The sequence below is a fragment of the Oncorhynchus mykiss genome, chromosome 31 (genome assembly GCF_013265735.2).
Source record: "Oncorhynchus mykiss isolate Arlee chromosome 31, USDA_OmykA_1.1, whole genome shotgun sequence".
Classification (NCBI taxonomy): Eukaryota; Metazoa; Chordata; class Actinopteri; order Salmoniformes; family Salmonidae; genus Oncorhynchus; species Oncorhynchus mykiss.
Window position 1 is genome coordinate 19,392,677 of NC_050571.1, and position 21,213 is coordinate 19,413,889.

The following is a 21,213-nucleotide window of genomic DNA, read 5'->3' on the forward strand; positions in this document are numbered from 1 at the left end:
CTTCTGCTTTCCCCATAGGATAACCCGTTTTGGTTCCAGGTAGAAGAACTCTTTGGGGAAAAGGTTATACATGGAACCAAAAATAACCAATTTCAAGTTACACACAATATTGATAATTATTTTGAATTATATTTCAGATTCTTGGTGACAGGGGACTCCTACAGGACCATTGGATTCAGTTTTGGAGTTGGATGGTCCACGGTGGCAGGCATTGTCCCCTCTGTGGCACAAGCCATTTGGGACTGTCTGGTTGGTGAATACATGCCTGTCCCCAAGGAGGAAGACTGGAGGGCCATTGCTGCCGTGGTCCTGGAGAGGTGTAATTTCCCCAACTGTCTTGGCTCCATTGACGGGAAACATGTAGTAATCCAGGCTCCACCGTGCTCAGGTTCGCAATTCTACAACTACAAGGGTACATATTCAGTTGTACTCTTGGCTGTAGTAGATGCCATTTACTGTTTCCGTGTTGTCGATGTTGGTGCTTACGGCAAGGGAAGTGATGGCGGGACCCTCCGCGACTCTGCCTTTGGCCAGACACTTCAGGATGGCACCCTGGAGTTTCCACCTCCTGCATCACTCCCTGGGGCTGAAGACCTGGGACCCGTTCCACACGTCTTCGTCGGCGACGAGGCCTTCCCTTGAGACCCAACCTCATGAGGCCCTACGCTGGACGTCAGCTGCCATTGCCAACGCTTGTAAGGATCTATAACAAACGACTATCCAGGGAAAGGTTAGTTGTTGAATGAGCCTGTGGGATTCTGGCAGCCAGGTGGAGAACGTATCGGAGAGTGCTTGGTCTCAGCCTCTCAAATGTCGATGCCTGCGTGAAGGCCACGTGTTCTCCACAACTACCTGCAGAGGTCATTCCAGGTGCCGCTCCGGATGGAGATGGGCACGCCAAATGGTCACCTTCCTGATGTCACCAGGGCAGGTGCCAACAACGCCCCCAGACAGGCACTCCAGGTGAGGGAGAAGCTGACCACCTACTTCTCATCGCCAGCAGGTGAAGTCCCATTGCAGTATGCCGTGGAGTGAAACGGCTCTTTTAAGAGCCCCATAACACAAAGGTTATTTTAAGAACCATCCACCATTGTCCATAAAATAGCATTTTTCCCCCAGATTACTTTATGTATCATTGTCTCTCTTCATTTGGAAGCTATATTTAAGTGAAATTTGTGAGTAAAGACCACACCTTAACCCCTTCCCTCTCCCACTAACGTCAGTATTATACACACCTGGCATGGTACACCAGGTGAACGGGAGCACTAATGAAACTTATACGACATAGTTAGTATGATAACAAAGGGAAGGGTAACCTAGGGTCCATACAAATAGTACAGTTTACCACCATGTTCACTGGCCTGACAAAATACAGGTGGAAAAAAAACTAATTAGGAAGAGAATGTTTTTACTTTCATCTTGTCTTAAATCTGCAAAGGTGTAGGGAAGAAATAAGCAGATTAAGTCTAAATTAGATATTAATAAACAACTGAAACAACTGACTATGAAAACATTATAATTTAATACGTATTCAAGTACAGGAAAGAACATGACAGGTATGTGTGTTGTAAAAATGTTTACAAAAATGTAACTATTGAAAGAGGTGTGTGTGCGTGCGTGTAAAAAAACTATATTTAAAAAATGAATGTGTAGCCTGTAATCTGTAAGAGAACAACAAGAGCATGTATTTTTGGCACAACTGCAGACCGATACAGGGACTACTCATAAAGCCTAGACGTAGTAGGGGAACTTCAGACATGGCCATAAAGAGAGAGAGGGCAGGGCACTGGAGATCTGAGGTACGAAGAGGTGTGTGTGTGTCTCTGTCATAATATGTAGCTATAACACAGCTAAACAAACAAATGGCCCCTGGACGTCACGGACCAGTTGATGGAACATAACTTCACAAAAAGTTGCAACACCCTGGTTTTCAAGTGGTTTTAAATTAAAGAAATATATTGACCTTTAGTCTCGCAAGAGACCAAGAGCATCTGTGAAAACTCTGTATGAGTTTCAATTGAGAAATCTATGTAACACTAATAATGAGTACTATCCTAAGACTTTATAAACAAATTAATTGACTGAATTTAAACAGAACTGATGTGTGTGAAATGAAAGGTACAACGAGGGAGGTCAAAACAACAACCAGACAACTCCTCTTCCTGTCCTTCCTGTGAGCAGGTCGGCTAAATTGACTCCATTTCTGAAAGGGAAGAGAAAAATAACACATACAAGCTTAACATAATATGACACCATAAAAGGTGAGATTTATGTTAACTAAATACTGCTTGTATAGTGTAGTTAGTGGCATAAATATAGGAACAGTGTGGTAAAGTTGGTAATACTTGCTGTTTACTCATGGAATTTGTATTTCAGATCAAAAGATGAATATGACAGGCAGATATTTCGACAGCAAACTGTTTTAGGATATTTTCTAACCCAGAAACAACAGCTATACATTTGCCTCATATTAATACTTTGATCTGAAATACCAATTAACCTACATGACTATACTGTAAAAATGACCTACTTTACTTCACTGTCGCACACTTATGACACTACCTGTGATGTGGAGAGAAAAAAAACGTACCATTGAACTCGGCTTCGAAAAGCAGCTGATACATTTTAACCTTGACTGCTGCTTTTCTTTGCTGAGGCAGCCTCTTCAGTGTTGGCACCAGGCTCATGGCAAAGAGGGTCTCTTCATCCTCCTTCCTGTGAGCATCAGGTTGGGCTGCATCCCTCTCGACGGCTTGGAGGAGAGCCTCTGCTGAAATGAGTTGAGTGGATCTGGGGGCTGGTGTGACGTTGTTCCTCTTTGTTTCTCTCTCTGTTTCTCTCCACGGCCACATCCTGTTCAACGAGGTACTCAGTGGTCACTTCCGTGAGGTTCATAATAATCTCAGGTGGTCCTAGATCCAGAGGTGCTTCCTCCATTTCATCATCTTCCATGGCTGCACCGGTGGTGGTCATACTCCTGGATGATGTTGTAGAGGGTCTCACTCCACCGGTGGAGGTCATACTCGTGGATGATGTTGTAGAGGGTCTCACTCCACCGGTGGAGGTCATACTCGTGGATGATGTTGTAGAGGGTCTCACTCCACCGGTGGAGGTGATACTCGTGGATGATGTTGTAGAGGGTCTCACTCCACCGGTGGAGGTCATACTCGTGGATGATGTTGTAGAGGGTCTCACTCCACCGGTGGAGGTCATACTCGTGGATGATGTTGTAGAGGGTCTCACTCCACCGGTGGAGGTGATACTCGTGGATGATGTTGTAGAGGGTCTCACTCCACCGGTGGAGGTGATACTCGTGGATGATGTTGTAGAGGGTCTCACTCCACCGGTGGAGGTCATACTCGTGGATGATGTTGTAGAGGGTCTCACTCCACCGGTGGAGGTGATACTCGTGGATGATGTTGTAGAGGGTCTCACTCCACCGGTGGAGGTGATACTCGTGGATGATGTTGTAGAGGGTCTCACTCCACCGGTGGAGGTCATACTCGTGGATGATGTTGTAGAGGGTCTCACTCCACCGGTGGAGGTCATACTCGTGGATGATGTTGTAGAGGGTCTCACTCCACCGGTGGAGGTGATGGTCGCATTTGAAGGTGACGTTGAGGGTCTTGATGCACCGGTGGCGACAACACTTGTGGATGACGTAGTAGAGGGTCTGGCTGTAAAATTGCCACTCGTTGCCCTAGGCACAATAAATGGATCCAGAAAAGAAAGAATGTGGCAGAAGCGCAAAGGCTGCTGGCCTGAAGCTGCTGACCCAGACCTCTTCTTCTCTTTCTCTGCCCTTCTCTCTCTCTGATACCTGTCCCTGAGTCCACTCCACTTCCTCCTACAGTCTTCTTCTACATAGACATGAACATGATAAACCAAACCATTACCTAGCATAACTGTAGTTATTAGATAGCTATCATGGACATGTCACCTACTGTACACATAGACACACACACACACACACACACACACACACACACACACACACACACACACGGTTATCTGACCAAATTATCAGGGGTACAGTAGTATCTACTATTTCTATTACTATTTATCTAGCATACACACTCACACTCTTTCAAACATGATTATTTGGTAAAGTTATCAGGGGTAGTAACTAGTAGTAACTAGTAACTTTTACACACACACACACCTCATTGGCTAGGTTAGCTAGCTAGCTAACGCTAACTAGCCACATCTAGCACAAGCTCACTACTAAACTGACCTGGCAATCCTACTATCGTGGACCCTTGTCTCCAATCAGCATTTTTTGTGTTTATGTCCCTGTAGCTGTCAGCAGTTGTGTCAAAAAGACACGGTTTTGAGGATAATGCGACCATTTGCAAAAGTTACCTGCATCAGTATAGTTGCCTAGCTGCGCAAAATGTTATGCAGCAGTGATGCAACAACGCAGTCGGTGTGTTCGAAGCGTTAGGCTGCTTTAGCTAACCGGATAACTGAGTAGTGATCCTAGCTGCACCCTATAGTTGTAGTGTCCACTCGACCGCCACTCTTTTTGCTTTTCATCCTTTTTGCTTCAATAACTTTTCCTCCTTTCAGGGAAGCCTTAACTTCTTCCATGGTCATTTCCACTGGCATCCCAGCAATTACTCCTCTCAGTTTAGACATAACATCATGAATGTGACATTTCACCCGACCCCAATATAGTGAGTATATATATATTTTGTTTTACTATTTGCAATGATCAGAACCTTCCCATAACCCAGTGGTTTGGCATCCCTAATCACCCCAATCTTTTTCCTAATTGATTTTGTGAAATGCAACGGATGAAAGTACTTACTTGCTGGTTCTGGGAACACTACCAAAACTTTATAACGTTCTACTCTAACCTCTTAGTCTAGAGTGGTCCTTTACAGGTCTACTCTCAACACTACTCATTGTTTCCCCAGCAGTATTCATCCCTCCATCACTCTCATTTGTAAATGGCTGATCACTGCTGGTCTTATCGTCATTATCATCATCAATTTCCCATTAGAGATTCAGTATCTCTATTGCTTTGAATGCTACAAAGTAAAAAAAAAAATAATAAGAAAAAAAGCATTTAATATATTGTTTAAATCAATAATAAAAAAAATAGAGTTGTAGTTGGGGGCAGGTAGGCTACTTGTTTCAAAAGTTAGAGAGGGCTGTGTTATTGTTCAGGAGAGGGACTGTAAGGGTTTTCTACAAGGACCCTGAGCATTCCCTTCAGTGGCAAACTATTGTTGGGAGAGGGGTCTATAAATGTGTCATAAATGTGAGGATTATTCCATTGACATTTTGTGTGTCTCAATCTTAAATGTCATGAGGTATTACTCAATTTAAATGAAGGGAAGTTACATTGTGAGAAACATGATTAATCATATCACCTTTGTAAATGATTTTAAAGGGTTAATGACCTTAGGTTTGAGCATCTGTGGTCTCCATTTCAGAAAATCAAAAATGACCTAAAATGTATCATTGGTGTTACTACTCTGACAAGTGGCACAATATTATAATGGTAAAACCTATTTAAAGTCTTTAAGCTGCTATAGTAGTTGATTTGGAATGAGAAGAAGTACACAAATGCATTTCAGTAAATACAAATAGAGAAAATGGAAGTATATGTTTTCCAAACTCAATGGATTACTTTACAATAATGGATTAATTCAGTAACCAAACATTTCTTTAAGTCATTCATGTTTACAGGTTCCTGTAAATCCATACATCAAGGTAGTCTATGCCCCGCCCATAAATGTGCAGGTAAGATCAGGTAAAAAGGGTGAGAACAGGCATGTCTCCTTTGACAATCGTGTGGTTGAAGAAGGATATGCTAGCATTGCTGCTGCTGCACTAAAGTAATCTGGAACGGTTTTGACAGAAATCTTGGGATTATTGTTGATTTGAATATTAGATCGGCTAGATTAAACTAAGGATATAGACAAGGTGAACATTTTCAACCATGAACAGATTTCGAAAGTGGTTTCACAAACCTAAGGTAAGTGTCTTTTAAAAAATGTAACCATGCAAGTCAGTTTAGAACAAATTCTTATTTACAATGACAGCCTACCGTGGAACAGTGGATTAACTGCCTTGTTCAGGGGCAGAACAACAGATTTTTACCTTCTCAGCTCAGGGATTCAATCCAGCAGCCTTTTGGTTACTGGTCCAATGCTCTAACCACTAGGCTACCGGCCACCCATCACAATCTTTTGGTCCTATCAAATGTCTGATACTCTTTTTTGGAAGATTTTATTCAAATCTAATAATTCATAACCCTTTATTATTTGAGGTATTTTAAGAAAAAAATATATTTGTGCATTTCCTAGCAGTTTCTTTGTCTTTTTTGTGAGAAACATGTTTCCCATTATATATTTTTAAAAATGGAGCAACAATAATCGTATAAACATTAGCAGTACTATTCCATGTAGAATATCCTGTATTTGAGTCAGACATGCTAGCACTATTCTTTTTAAACTTCAAACCAGTGGTATGTCCACGTTTCCTCTGTAAACACGGACATGTAAGCTGCTGCCCAGCTAATTACAGTAAGGGCTCCTTTGTCGGTGGCTGCTGGGCTTTGTAATAGAAACACAGCCTCATTCAATAGCTCTGCTTCTGGGCTTTTTTTCAGATAGCCACAAGTCAAACCCCAGGGGCATTGTTCTCTCTCATTTGTTGAGCTCCTTTTGTTTGTCCAAAGTGTAGAATCTTACAGAAAAAAATATGTACTGTTACTCCCTCCCTCCTCAGTCCTTTTACCGTAAAAAATGTGATTAGTCTATTCAGTCTTTCACTTCCTAATGTTACACTATTTGTTTGCCTGAAGAAATCGGACCAACAATTGCTTGCCCAGTTTTACTGTGCTGATGAAGAGCTGAGGCAAGTGGCTGCCAAGCTCAACAGCCTGAATGGCAAGAACGAACCCCAACGCTGTGCCCTGCTGGTCAGCCAGTTCCGCTCCTGCCAGGTAAAGAAAGGCTGTGCCCCAAATGGAACCATATTCCCTATTTGGTGCACTACTTTTGACCAGAGCCCTAAAGGCCCTGGTCAAATGTAGTGCACTACTAAGGGAATAGGGCGCCATTTTGGACACTCATAAGTGAATCATCATCACTTCCTCTTATTGTAATGATAAAAGTAGAGACCTTTAAGATAATGATTCACAAACTGTAAAATAGTATGTGCTATCTTCAATGGGATTTCAATTCCTCTTCTTGGATTTACAACAGGACAATGTGCTGAGCATCCTCAACCAGATCATGAATGAGTGTATTCCAGGCGAGAGAGCCAACCGAGACTTCTATGTCAAGTTCCCAGACGAGATCCAACAAGAGAACCTGGAAGGCCAGCTGTGGTTTGGAGCTGAGGTACCTGCTAGCATAATCTTATCTTGACACTTCAGACGTTCATGTCTCGGCGACAGCATTAAAGAACAATGGCTGGTCATAGCGATTTTAGCTATTATCTTTGAAAAGCTGACTATGTAGAATAACACATTTATGTTTGGCCATAGTGTTTGGCTGCTGGCTCCATCATCATGAACCAGGAGGCTGAGAGCGAGGCAATGCGTCCCCTAGCAAAGGAACTGACTCGCTGCATAGATGAAGTACGGAACATCGCCCGTGACCAGGCTCTTCGCAATCGGAACATCTATACAGAGCTACTGTGCCAGGCCTTGAGAAAATTTGACAACCTGTTTGCAGGTTTCGAGTTCAGGTGAGACGGTGAAAATGATATTTTACTCCCACAGGAAAAGTGGGTTTCATAGCGTAACACACTCACTCTCTTTTTCCTTCTGTACCTCAGCTATGTTTCAGCCATGGTACCAGTCAAGTCCTTTAAACAGTATGACATCCAACAGGATGTCACTGTGCTGTTCTGTGAGACAGTGTCCAGGTGAGAATGTATACATAGTTCTCACCTACTGTACATATGCTTCCTATCAAATCATTTATTTATTAATCTACTAATAAATGTTACTAAGTCACTTTTTCCCTCATGGATTCTGTTAGGGCACTAAAACGGGGATATATCACTCAAGACCTGATCGATGACTATGAGCCTGCACTCATGTTTACAATCCCACGATTAGCTATAGTGTGGTGAGTGTTCTGAAAAAACTCTCCAATAAATACCTTTTCAATTGTCATTTTTATTGTACATTATTTGAATAATCTACGTCACTACAAATTCTCAAACCAAATGCCATGTGTCTGTCTAGTGGTCTAATGGTGTTTCCTGATGGCCCCATGAAGCTGGATGGTGAGTTGGAGGACATGTCTGAGTTATTCAGGCCCTTCCACTCTTTACTGAAGAAAATTAGGTACAGTACCTCCATTTCAAAGTTTTAACAGTAGCATTAGTCTTGTTGAGGTATTTCCAAAAGTCAACATTTTGGTATATGAACAGGAATCTCCTGCGCACGCTCAAGGAAGAAGAGCTTCATTCGTTGGAACGCAACCTCTGTGTCACTCATGAAGAGGGTTTGGTTGCCCGCCGCTGTTCTTCAGCCATACCACATTCAGCCATCACTCTGGCCCAGCAACTAGAGCATACCATGCATGGGAAGCAGGGGGCAAAGTCCCAGTCAAGTGTTCCTCCTCAGGCATGTGTCGTGATGGAGGAGGACAAGGAGGACAACCCTTCCCTCCTGCAAGTTGAACCTGGCCGTTTAGAGTGGGACCCAGAGGTTGAGCTGTCATCCTCCTTGCAGACTGACATCATGGAGATGGAGCTGCTCAGCATGATGTTCTACCAGGCGGGAGATGAGATGTCCAGCTTTCTGTCCCCAGCACCCAGCCAGACTTCATCTCCTTACCCCCAGAGGAGGGGGGCTGCCAGCCTCACCCCCAGCCCCATGGCCTCTCCTCTCAGGCTCCGCAGGGCTGGGAGCAGAGTGTCGTCTGGTGGTTGGTCGTCTGGTGGGTCAAGTGTAGACAAAGAGGAGCGTGTCTTCTACATGGATGACTTGGACGGGACACAGAAGCAAGGCTATTCCCTTCCTAACTCCCCATATCTGAATATGAGGCGGAACATGTCTTGCCCTTCTTCACCGTGGACCAGCTTGTCCAGGAAGTGTGCGGAGGCAGCCCTCCAGCGCAGCAAGAACTGGCCCAGCAGTAGCAGGCTCTCGATCCCAGACCCTGGGGTTCTCTCTGTCCCCCCCATCTGCCTGAATGGGGAGGGGTTGAGCCAGAATGTGAGCCAGGATGTTTTAGAGACGGCAGAGCTGATTGCACTGAGGATGAAGGGGATGAAACTCTCTGAAACTGTGATCAATCCCCTATCTCCCAACCTGTCTACCTGGACCGAGAAGGTGAAAGAGGAAAAAGATGACGATGAAGACGACGATGAAGAGGATTCACAGCTGCAGTCTCTGAATGAAGGGGCCACATACTGCCAGATCAGCCCCTGTATCTGCCTCCAGTGCCCCAGTCTGCATATATTCCCACCAGACCATGACACCTACGGCTGCCTGACTCCCCAAACCCAAGGTCCCCCCTTATCTGCTGTTAGAAGCCCAGCTCTGAGCCCCAGGGAACAGGGGAAGGAGAGGAGCCATGTGCTGGGCCCACGGTTCTCTTCACTACGGGCCAAGGGTCAACAGAGAGATGGTGTTCCAGCATCTGTTGCCTGCCCCAGCCTGACCCAGTGGAGAACCAATGGAGATGGGAAGGCTGAACAGAGAGTGGTAGAGGCAGAGCCAGAGGAATACACCCTGTCTCAGTTCAGGTAAGTGCTAACCTCATACTTGCTCTAGTTTGAATGACGTAACCCAAAAGTTGATCAATTATACTACTATTACACTACTATAAACCAGTATACTATTTTCTCTAGTGGCACTTTATAAATTACAGAATTGTTATAATACATGACAATAACAGTTTTAGCCTAGCTTTCAATGTCTGAGCAGAACCTAATGTTCCCTATGTCCCCTACTTCTCCCAGCTATCAACCCAGCAGTAATAACACAGAGGGGATTGAGCATCCTGACATCCAGTTGGCCTGCCACAATATCCGATCCCGTTTCAATAGCAGCGGTGACCTCCTTCACCGTCTGTTTGTGTGCATCTCAGGTACAGTAGGTCCTCATTGTCTTTCGCTTTGTCAATATTGTAAAAAATGTGCACATTTTTCCCCCTTTAGAACCCCGTCATTAACCACACATTTTTTATTTTTCACAAAAAAAAACAAGTTTGACAGGCCCACTACGCTAAAAATGAGCATTGAGCTATTAGTGCTTTTTGAGGTCATTTTGGTTTCGGTTCAAAAAAAAAAAAAAATCACGGTTTTCAATTTAGTTTTTGATTATTTATTTTTTTACAATAAATGCACTACGCATTATGTGGGTTGAATGCTGTAACAACACTGAATAAAACAATTAATAAAAGTCCCATGATGGTAGTGACTGTCAATTTATTAACAATACAGTGTTCACATTACTTTACTTTAATAAAATATTTCAGTTGTGTATATCACATTTATTTTATTTGATGACTTTATTATTTCATTCCAAGTCATCATCTCATCTTTATAGAGCTTCTACCTATGCTGTCTTAACAACTCCCTACTACATCGCACAGTTTGGGCTTGATCTGATTTATCTCTAGAGAAACTGAGCATCGGGCAGAAAAAAAACAGAACAAAAACAGAACGAAATGGCATTCAAATAATGTAACCGAAATTTTGGTTAATCGCTCAGCACTACTAAAAATGGACCAGCCCATCTGTCAATTGCCCGAAATGCCAGATGGCCAGTCTGCCCCTGTATTATGTCATACAGTATCTGGATATGCCTATCCCTGTTTGACATAGCTCTTACATCATAAGACTGAGGGGACAAGTGATCTTAGTCTCTGATAATGTATCAACTCTAACCAGGTGTTGCAGACCAGCTACAAAGCAACTACTCCAGTGACCTAAGAACCATATTGAAGACACTCTTCCAGATAATGACGACTAAGACAGTTCTTGCAGAAGAAGACAAGCAAAGGAAAGGTACTACAGTGCTTGGGCATATAATGTGACAAAACCATGACATGAGAGATTCTACACTGCAAAAAGTTCAATCTAAGCACGCTTAAATATCTTATAGAGTGATTTCTCACTTTTAAGAAATTCTTACCAAGCTAAATTATCTAACATCATTGGCAGAAATGTTTTCTTATTTTAATCTAAAAGTGCTTTTCTCTTATTTTAAGAAATTTGACCTTAGTCATATTATTTGCAGTGTCCGTAGACCACAGGAGGTTGGTGGAACATATATTGTGGACAGGCTGTGGTAATGGCTGGAGAGGAATTGGTGGAATGGTATCAAATACATTCAACAGATAGGTTCCATGTGTTTTAATGTCATTCCATTTGCGCCGTTCCAGCCATTATTATGAGCTGTCCTCCCCTCAGCAGCCTTCTGTGACGTTGATGCATCCAAAATCTCTCGACTCCCAGTTCAATATGGTCTGTGTCCTGTCCATGTCTCACCAGCATCCTTAGGCCTGAGTAACAAGGCTCTGGAGGACTGTGCCTTGTGTATGGAGTGGCTGTCCTCCTCCCCATCGATGGAGCAAGATGTCCAATGTGAAGGTGATGTCTCCTTTTGGTCTTGTCATTTTAACTGTCCCTATTATCATTTTCTAACCATACATCAACAACTTCAATCACATGTAGCGCTCCCAAACTGGGTTCCTGATGAGGCCTGTAGCGTCTGCACAGCATGTAACGCCCCCTTCACCTTAATACGCAAGAAGCACCACTGCAGGAGCTGTGGCAAGGTACCTGTAAATACCCAGACAAGGGTACCATATAATCACCACTCAACTTCCAGCCACACATAGTCACACACTTACTAATGAACACAGACTTGTGAATGTATGCGAATAATTTTGAAATGTATGTCGTCTCAGATCTTCTGTTCTCGCTGCTCTGCCCGCTCAGCGCCTCTACCGCGGTACGGCCAGGTCAAGGCTGTGAGGGTATGCACCCACTGCTACATGTTTCACGTCACGCCATTCTGCCCCTGGAACAGCAACTGACTCAACCCTGGCCCTCATTATTCTATCAATCCAACTGTTTAAGGTAGTTTACTAGCTTATCAATTAAATAGGCATTCACAATGTGGTACCTGTTTTTTGTGACTTTTAGATGTGTAATAGTAAGAGTATCAAAATGTCATACAAAATGTTTCAACATGTGGAGGACCTTCAATCGTTTGTATTGAATAATATTTTATATTGAGTGTTTTTCTTTCTATAACATCACAACTGGGCACTGACATGAGTGAAACCTCTCAGAATGTTTATTACTTTAAGACAAGACAGATATTTTATTCTGCTTCAATCCTTGAGTTGTAGCCACACCATCTGATTTCACACACATATGCAAGAACAAGAGTGCTTTCTCACTACTTAGGAGTGGTTGACAATGTCAAACTGAGTGAGAGGGATCATTAGATAACAATACCATTTCATTCAGCAAGCAGTGCTTTCTTTAACCATTCGTTTCACAAGTTCACTAAGATACAATATAACTGTTGTGTTGCACAATATCCACTACTTTGAATTGTTAGGCTGCTGGGCACGTACAGCTTAACTTTCTTCCGTGCTACTTTTACATTGTCAGCAACCTGGTTGGACAATTCATTGTACTCAAAAACACATCAAGCATCTCCACTAGAAGTTCCATCAGACAGAATTAACATTAAAAGTAACAGTGAGCAATTAGCCCTCTCAGATTCATTTTCTTCCCCCAAAAACAACTATTTCAATCATGGATAACACCTGAAAGATAAGAGCTGTAAAAAAAGAAGAAGCACATTCAAAGACTTCAAGCATTTCAAAACTTCAGCTCAAACAGAACTAATTTTGTCAAATCAAGCAGGACAGAACAAGCCCTCCACCCAGTGTCCCCAATGTAAAGGTTCAGACAGTCAAGGGAGACTTGACACAGAACGGCTGACTGAAAAAACAACGACCCCATTACAAAAGCCCTTGGTACAACAGCAGTGCAAACCATTAGCTTTCTTTAACTAAACCACTTATAGGACTACCCTGGAGGACACAAGACACATCACAGTAGCCTCTTAAAATAACATATTTCAAATTTGCTCACAAAATATCTGTATATGACAGGATCTTGTCATCCAAGCCAGCTAGTGGCGTGCTTATTTTTTGTTTAGATCGAGGACACAGGAGCGTTTCCCAGGGCAGAGGAAGTGTGGTCAGTGGCAGGGACATCCAGCCTGGCCTCACAGCTAGCTGTTTGCAGACCAAGCCTTCATTACACCACAATGCAGTCCCACTGACCTGAGCAACTGCTCCAGAGACCTGGGATGGAGAAACAGAGCAGGCTGTTAACGAACACTTGCCCCAGAGTCCATGTCTAAGATAACACAAACAAACACAAACAACAATAAGATACATCGACATGCTTCAGTCTGTGGATGGCAGATGCATTTCATTACCTACTAATCTTCTTAAACGTCAGCACTACAGAGATGGAAAGGAGATCTTGTCAACTTGATTCATCTTAATGTGATTATCAAGGATTTGGAAGATCTCCTGAATGTTGGGTACGTATCCTGACTGCAGCTTGGACCAGATTGGTACATCTAAAAGGGAGTGTAGAAAAGATAGGAGACAAAGATGTTTACATATAATTTAACTGAATTTCATCATCACTGAATTAGTTGTGTACATCCATGCAAGGATGTAAAGTGAAGAAAGTGTTTTCAGTGACCCCATTCAACTCACCATTTAGTGTGATTTCAAATGCACTGGTGGACAAGAAGTGGGTCTCCAACATGTTACTGAGGAAGAATGTCATCAGGCACGAGAATATCTGGAAGACAAACAAGTGTGTTTAGTCAAAATCTATTGAAGTTGAAACCGTAAAACCTCACCTTATTTTCTTGAGTCCACGTCCATGCTCTGGGAGTCTCCAGTCCAAGCATAGCGAAGGGATTTTGTCCACTGACAACCAGGGCAATGGCAAGAAGTTTGAAGTAGGAAAAGAAATTTCCGAGATATCTGGTGGAGGGCAAAAAGTGGTGATCAGAACACCAAATTCCCTGACGAAATAAATGTTGACTGGCTACATGGCAATAACGTGCCATCTTACTTGTTGATGGTTGTGGGAGGGTAATTTTCCCCTTCTATGCGGATGTCCGGGTACAACTGGCTGATAGACCGGGAGTACTCCTGGAACACCTTGCTATACCCTCAGGAGATGCTGTAACACAAAAACTGGTTAGAAATGTGTGTATTTGACATAAATTAGAAGTTATATTATATTATTGAAGTTATATTTCGTGGCTCCCGAGTGGTGCAGTGGTCTAAGGCACTGCATCTCAGTGCTTGAGGTGTCACTACAGACAACCTGGTTCGATTCCAGGCTATATCACAACCGGCCGTGTTTGGGAGTGCACAATTAGCCCAGGTTTGGCCGGTGTAGGCCGTCATAAATAAGAATTTGTTCTTAACTGATTTGCCTAGTTAAATAAAGGTTACATTAAACAAATAAAAATAGCTGGATACTGTGACACCAAATTCCAGACTACCAGCCTGCATATAGTTAGCTAGTTCAGGTAATATGCCGGTTCTTTCATTCTATATTAGGAGCCAAAAAGGCTGTATATAGCTAGGAGGATTAGCGAGCAAGCTCAGCTAAGAACTTAATAGCTAACTAGCTAGTAGCTAGCATCAAACAATGTCCCCAAACGATCAAATGGCTAGTTAGCATAAGCTAGTTAGCATTGACTAGCTAACTGCGCCTGCTATCTAACGTTAGCTAGAAAAATAGCTACATAACAGAGAAAAACGATAATCTTACCAAAACTGGAATTTCAGCACTGGCCCAGTGTAGAGGGCCTGCTTGCTGAACCTCTGTGGGTCGGCATCCCGCAAACTATCAGCCCCCATATTCAGGCTGTCAGAGGCCTGCGCTGGGTGTTGAGTCATCATGGACCTCCCGACGTAAATGTCTTTTACAGTGACAACTGTGAACAGCAGAAGCGCCGTCAAGATACCCGTTTGGCTATATTCTGCCATTTGAAACGGGGTTTAGGGGACCAACGCCCCGCTTCACAACCAAGTCTATCGACTGGCAAACTACTGTACACCTGACAGTTTTCTTCTGACCCGTCTCCACTGGCAAGCGGCTACAAACTGGCTAGCTCTGTATTAGCAGCAGCTTCATCCTCTTCCTGTAATCTGTGCACTACATCTCTGAAATGCTGCCCCCTGCCGGAGTGGATGCAGCACTATTTGTATGAATACGTTATACTGTATCTCTAATTCTATGGATACACTGTACAGTGTCTTCAGAAAGTATTCATACCCCTTGACTTATTTCAAATGTTGTTTTGTTCCAGCCTGATTTCAACGTGGATTAAATCGTATTTGTTTCTCAACCATTCGCACACAATACCCCATAATGACTAAGTGAAAACATGTTTTTAGAAAAGTTATCAAATGTATTGAAAATAAAATACAGAAATATATCATTTAAATAAGTATTCACACCCCTGATGTTAGAATCACTTATGGCAGCGATTACAACTGTGCGTCTTTCTGGGTAAGTCTCTAAGAGTTGTGTACACCTGGATTGTACAATATTTGCCAATTATTATTTTCAAAATTCTTCAAGCTCTAGTTGTTGATCATTGCTGGACAACCATTGTCAAGTCTTGCCATAGATTTTCGAGCAGATTTAAGTCAAAACTGTAACTCGGCCACTGAGGAACATTCACTGTCTTCTTCTAAGAAAGATCCAGCATAGATTTGGCCTTGTGTTTTAGGTTAGTGTCCTGCTGAAAGGGGAATTCATCTCCCAGTGTCTGTTGGAAAGCAGACTGAACCAGGCTTTCTTCTTTTTATTTTTTATCCTGAAAAACTCTCCAGTCCTTAACAATTCCAAGCATATCCATAAAATGATGCAGCCACCACTATGCTTGAAAATATGGAGCGTGGTACTCAGTAATGTGTTGTATTGGATTTGCCCCAAACATAACACGTTATATTCAGGACAAGAAATTAATTGCTTTGCCAAAAATAATTCTGTATTATTTTAGTGCCTTAGTGCCTTGTTGCAAACAGGATGCATGTTTTGTAATATGTTTTATTCTGTGCAGGCTTCCTTCTTTTCACTCTGTCAATTAGTTTAGTATAGTGGAGTAACTACAATGTTGATTCATCCTCAGTTTTTTCCAATCCCACCCATTAAACTCTGTAACTGTTTTAAAGTCACCATTGGCCTCATGGTGAAATCCCTGAGCGTTGTCCTTCCTCTCCAGCAAAAGGAGTTAGGAAGGACACCTGTATCTTTGTAGTAACTGGGTGTATTGATACACCATCCAACGTGTAATTAATAACTTCACCATGCTCAAAGGGACATTCAATGTCTGATTTTTTATTTGTACCATCTATGTGAGGCATTGGAAAACCTCCCTGGTCTTTGTGGATACATCTGTATTTAAAATTCACTGCTCGAATGAGGGACCTTACAGATAATTGATTGTGTGGGGTACAGAGATGAGGTAGTCATTCAAAAATAATGTAAAACTCTAATATTGCACAGAGTGAGTCCATGCAACATATTATGTGACGTGTTGAGCACATTTTTACTCCGGAACTAATTTAAGCTTGGCATAACAAAGGGGATGACTACTTATTGACTCAACATATTTAAGCTTTTCAATTTGAATTAATCTGTAAAAAATGTACTTTGTCATTATGGGGTATTGTGTCTAGGCCAGTGACAAACAAATCTGAATTTAATTCATTTTAAATTCAGGCTGTAACACAACAGAAGGTGGAAAAAGTCAAGGGGTGTGAATACTTTCTGAAGGCACTGTAGCTTTGTATGCAGCTATCATCACTGATGATGGGTGGGGTTATATCTTGCCTGTTTGGCCCTGTCCGGGGGTATCGTCGGACAGTGTCTCCAGTATTTATGCTGCAATAGTTTATATGTTGGGGGGCTAGGGTCAGCCTGTTATATCTAGAGTATTTCTCCTGTCTTATTCGGTGTCCTGTGTGAATTGAAGTATGCTCCCTCTAATTCTCTCTTTTTCTCTCTTTCTCTTTCTCTCGGAGGACCTAAGCCCTAGGACTATGTCTCAGGACAACGTGGCCTGATGACTCCTTGCTGTCCCCAGTCCACCTGGTCGTGCTGCTGCTCCAGTTTCAACTGTTCTGCCTGCGGCTATGGAACCCTGATCTGTTCACCGGACGTGTTACCTTGTCCCGGACCTGCTATTTTAGACTCTCTCTCTACCATACCTGCTGTCTCTAACTCTGAATGATCGGCTATGAAAAGCCAACTGACATTTACTTCTGAGGTGCTGACCTGTTGCACCCTCTACAACCACTGTGATTGTTATTATCTGACCCTGCTGGTTATCTATGAACGTTTGAACATCTTGGCCATGTACTGTTATAATCTTCACCCGGCACAGGCAGAAGAGAACTGGCCACCTCTCAGATCCTGGTTCCTCTCTAGGTTTCTTCCTAGGTTCTGGCCTTTTCTAGGGAGTTTTTCCTAGCCACCGTGCTTCTACACCTGCATTGCTTGCTGTTTGTGGATTTAGGCTGGGTTTCTGTACATCACTTTGTGACATCGGCTGATGTAAAAAGGGCTTTATAAATACATTTGATTGAGGATGTTGGGGAGATACTTTCGGAAGGTGCTGTAGCTCAGTATGCAGCTATCATCATTGATGATGTTGGGGAGATACTTTTGGAAGGTGCTGTAGCTCTGTATGCAGCTATCATCATTGATGATGTTGGGGAGATACTTTTGGAAGGTGCTGTAGCTCTGTATGCAGCTATCATCATTGATGATGTTGGGGAGATACTTTTGGAAGGTGCTGTAGCTCTGTATGCAGCTATCATCATTGATGATGTTGGGGAGATACTTTTGGAAGGTGCTGTAGCTCTGTATGCAGCTATCATCATTGATGATGTTGGGGAGATACTTTTGGAAGGTGCTGTAGCTCTGTATGCAGCTATCATCATTGATGATGTTGGGGAGACACTTTTGGAAGGTGCTGTAGCTCTGTATGCAGCTATCATCATTGATGATGTTGGGGAGATACTTTCGGAAGGTGCTGTAGCTCTGTATGCAGCTATCATCATTGATGATGTTGGGGAGATACTTTTGGAAGGTGCTGTAGCTCTGTATGCAGCTATCATCATTGATGATGTTGGGGAGATACTTTTGGAAGGTGCTGTAGCTCTGTATGCAGCTATCATCATTGATGATGTTGGGGAGATACTTTTGGAAGGTGCTGTAGCTCTGTATGCAGCTATCATCATTGATGATGTTGGGGAGATACTTTTGGAAGGTGCTGTAGCTCTGTATGCAGCTATCATCATTGATGATGTTGGGGAGACACTTTTGGAAGGTGCTGTAGCTCTGTATGCAGCTATCATCATTGATGATGTTGGGGAGATACTTTCGGAAGGTGCTGTAGCTCTGTATGCAGCTATCATCATTGATGATGTTGGGGAGATACTTTTGGAAGGTGCTGTAGCTCAGTATGCAGCTATCATCATTGATGATGTTGGGGCAATACTTTTCAAACAAACAGTAAGTAGGAAAATTGAACATGTCATTATTTTAATTGCATAAAGTAAATTCTTACTGAAGGTTTCACATAATGTCAAATCAAATCTTATTTGTCACATGCGCCGAATACAACAGTTGTACTGTGAAATGCTTACTTACGAGCCCTTTTCCAACATCACAGAGTTAAAAAGTAAGAATATTTACACAAAAAAAAAGAATGAAATAGTAACACAATAACAATAACGAGGCTATATACAAGGAGTACCGGTACTGGGTCTATTTGCAGGGGTATGAGGTAGTTGGGGTGATTGAGGTAATATGTACAGTTGAAGTCGGAAATGTATATACACTCCACAGGTTGGAGTCATTAAAACTCGTTTTTCAACCACTACACAAATTTCCTGTTAACAAACTATAGTTTTGGCAAGTCGGTTAGGATATCTACTTTGTGCATGACACACATAATTTTTCCAACAATTGTTTACAGACAGATTATTTCACTTCTAATTCACTGTATCTCAATTCCAGTGAGTCAGAAGTTTACATACACTAAGTTGACTGTGCCGTTAAACATGTCATGGCTTTAGAAGCTTCTGATAGCCTAATTGACATGATTTGATTAAATTGGAGATGTACCTGTGGATGTATTTCAAGGCCTACCTTCAAACTCAGTGCCTCTTTGCTTGACATCATGGGAAAATCAAAAGAAATCAGCCAAGAGCTCAGAATTATTTTGTAGACATCCACAAGTCTGGTTCATCGTTGGGAGCAATTTCCAAACGCCTGATGGTGCCACGTTCATCTGTACAAACAATAGTACGCAAGTATAAACACCATGGGACCACGCAGCCATCATACCGCTCAGGAAGGAGACGCGTTCTGTCTTCTAGAGATTAACGTACTTTGGTGCGAAAAGTGCAAATCAATCCCAGAACAACATCAAAGGACCTTGTGAAGATGCTGGAGGAAACAGGTGCAAAAGTATCTATATCCACAGTAAAACGAGTCCTATATCGACCTAACCTGAAAGGCCGCTCAGCAAGGAAGAAGCCACTGCTCCAAAACCTCCATAAAAAAGCCAGACTACGGTTTGCAACTGCACATGGGGACAAATATTGTACTTTTTAGAGAAATGTCCTCTGGTCTGATAAAACAAAAATATAACTGTTTGGCCATAATGACCATTGTTATGTTTGGAGAAAAAAGGGGGACGTTTGCAACCCGAAGAACACCATCCCAACTGTGAAGCATGTTGGTGGCAGCATCATGTTGTGGGTGTGCTTTGCTGCAGGAGGGACTGGTGCACTTCACAAAATAGATGGCATCATGAGGAAAGGAAAATTATGTGGATATATTGAAGCAACATCGCAAGACATCAGTTAAGTTAAAGTTTGGTTGCAAATGGGTTTTCAAATGGACAATGACCCCAGGCATACTTCCAAAGTTGTGGAAAAATGGCTTAAGGACAAGAAAGTCAAGGTATTGGAGTGGCCATTACAAAGCCCTGACCTCAATCCTACAGAAAATGTGTTGGCAGAACTGAAAAAGCGTGTGTGAGCAAGGAGGCCTACAAACCTGACTCAGTTACACCAGCTCTGTCAGGAGGAATGGGCCAAGTTAAACAATTTAAAGGCAATGCTACCAAATACTAATTGAGTGTATGTAAACTTCTGACCCACTGGGAATGTGATAAAATAAGAAATAAAAGCTGAAATAAATCATTCTCTCTACTATTATTCTGACATTTCACATTCTTAAAATAAAGTGGTGATCCTAACTGACCTCAGACAGGGAAGTTTTACTACGATTAAATGTCAGGAATTGTGAAAAACTGAGTTTAATTGTAATTAGCTAAAGTATATGTAAACTTCTGACGTCAACTGTACATGTAGGTTGGGGTAAAAGTGACTAGGCAATCAGGATAGATAATCAACAGTAACAGCAGCATATGTGAAGAGTGTGAAAGAGTGTGAGAGTGTGTGTGACTGTGTATGTGGCATCAATATGCATGCATGTGTGTGTGTTTTTTTGTGTGTGTGAGCGTATATAGTGTGTGTGTGTGTGTGGTGTGTATTGGAGTGTTAGTGTAGTGTGTGTGAGTGTGTGGGTAGAGTCCAGTGAGTGTGCAAGAGAGTCAGTTCAAAAATATTCTGAGTAGCCATTTGAGTAATTGTTCAGCAGTCTTATGGCTTGGGGGTAGAGCTGATCAGAAGCCTTTTGGACCTAGCAGTAGCAGAGAGAACAGTCTATGACTTGGGTGGCTAGAGTCATATACAATCTTCAGGGCCTTCCTCTGACACTGCTTGGTATAGAGGTCCTGGATAGGAGGGAGCTCGGCCCCAGTGATGTACTTGGCTGTATGCACTACCATTTGTAGCGCCTTGGACTCGGATGCCAAGCAGTTCCCATAAGAAGCGGTGATACAGCCAGTCAAGATGCTCTCAATGGTGCAGATGTAGAACATTTTGAGGGTACGAGGGTCCATGCCCCTGAGGGGGAAGAGGCGTTGTCGTGCCCTCTTCATGACTGTGTTGGTGTGTTTGGACCATGATAGGTCTTTAGTGATGTGAACACAGAGGAACTTGAACCTCTCAACCCGCTCCACTTCAGCCCCGTCAATGTGAATGGGGGCGTGCTCGGCCCTCCATTTCCTGTAGT

At 42.7% G+C, this 21,213-nt stretch overlaps 2 protein-coding genes and 1 long non-coding RNA gene across 3 annotated transcripts; 1 reads left to right on the top strand and 2 right to left on the bottom strand.

Annotated features, from left to right (window-relative positions):
• Positions 1 to 1,641: 1,641 nt before the first annotated feature.
• LOC110504753 lies at positions 1,642 to 2,972 on the bottom strand. The gene is made up of 2 exons (XR_002470640.2): positions 2,591 to 2,972; positions 1,642 to 2,203 (listed from the first exon to the last, which is right to left on the bottom strand). It is a non-coding gene; the product is annotated as an uncharacterized LOC110504753 (long non-coding RNA).
• Positions 2,973 to 6,822: 3,850 nt separating this feature from the next.
• LOC110504396 (lateral signaling target protein 2 homolog) lies at positions 6,823 to 12,736 on the top strand. The gene is made up of 12 exons (XM_036970063.1): positions 6,823 to 6,958; positions 7,221 to 7,358; positions 7,505 to 7,707; positions 7,798 to 7,887; positions 8,004 to 8,093; positions 8,213 to 8,314; positions 8,401 to 9,723; positions 9,940 to 10,067; positions 10,873 to 10,989; positions 11,476 to 11,574; positions 11,659 to 11,762; positions 11,895 to 12,736. The coding sequence occupies exons 2-12, from the start codon at positions 7,251 to 7,253 to the stop codon at positions 12,021 to 12,023; spliced, it is 2,493 nt and encodes an 830-aa protein (XP_036825958.1). The 5' UTR covers positions 6,823 to 6,958; positions 7,221 to 7,250; the 3' UTR covers positions 12,024 to 12,736.
• selenot2 (selenoprotein T, 2) lies at positions 12,269 to 15,214 on the bottom strand. The gene is made up of 6 exons (XM_021583561.1): positions 14,818 to 15,214; positions 14,107 to 14,217; positions 13,889 to 14,015; positions 13,740 to 13,827; positions 13,451 to 13,597; positions 12,269 to 13,313 (listed from the first exon to the last, which is right to left on the bottom strand). Exons 1-5 carry the CDS (start codon positions 15,033 to 15,035, stop codon positions 13,476 to 13,478), a joined length of 666 nt encoding a protein of 221 aa, XP_021439236.1. The 5' UTR covers positions 15,036 to 15,214; the 3' UTR covers positions 12,269 to 13,313; positions 13,451 to 13,475.
• Between the last annotated feature and the right edge of the window lie 5,999 nt (positions 15,215 to 21,213).